Source organism: Arachis ipaensis, chromosome B04, assembly GCF_000816755.2.
Source record: "Arachis ipaensis cultivar K30076 chromosome B04, Araip1.1, whole genome shotgun sequence".
NCBI classification, from domain to species: Eukaryota; Viridiplantae; Streptophyta; class Magnoliopsida; order Fabales; family Fabaceae; genus Arachis; species Arachis ipaensis.
This window is the reverse complement of record NC_029788.2, coordinates 108,365,533-108,366,035: the sequence shown is the minus strand read 5'-3', so window position 1 is coordinate 108,366,035 and position 503 is coordinate 108,365,533. Positions and strand designations below refer to the sequence as shown.

Sequence of the window (503 nt, the reverse complement as noted above, 5' to 3'; positions counted from 1 at the left end):
TAAAAATTAATTTTATTGTAGCAAGGACAAATAAGACAATAATAAATTTTAAGTTTTTGGATATGAAAGTGATAATATATAATATTGCTGAAAATAGTTAATATTAATGATGACATCTTTTTTTCTTTTATTTCGTAGATAACACATGAAGTGTTCACTTGGTTTAGCAGAAAGAAATTCATGGTAAAAGTGTATCCGAACATTGATTATGCATTCATAGTGGCGCTAACTGTGACTCTTGAATACCACCTCAGCCATAGTGACTTGGCAAAGTTCTCAAGCTAAGGAAAACCGCCGCTGTTTCTTCCCCTCAATAATTAGTGTGAATTCGGTATGGTGTCTACTCTGTTTCTTGATTATTGGATGACAGCTAATCAGCTATAATATGGTTGTAATTTGCCTCCTTTTTTAATTTTATTTTCTCATCTTGTGTATATAGCTAGCTAGTGGATACTCACTGAATTCCTCTCATTCTCTTTCTACTTTTCAATATAAATTTTAAT

General features: G+C 31.0%; 1 protein-coding gene across 1 annotated transcript in view; it reads left to right on the top strand.

Moving 5' to 3' along the window:
- Window positions 1-471, top strand: part of LOC107637963 (protein LURP-one-related 15) — a gene marked incomplete at its 5' end in the record, with an annotated part of 994 nt that extends 523 nt beyond the window's left edge. Inside the window, 1 exon segment of the mRNA XM_016341183.2 lies at window positions 139-471. Coding sequence (XP_016196669.1) covers window positions 139-285 — 147 coding nt within the window.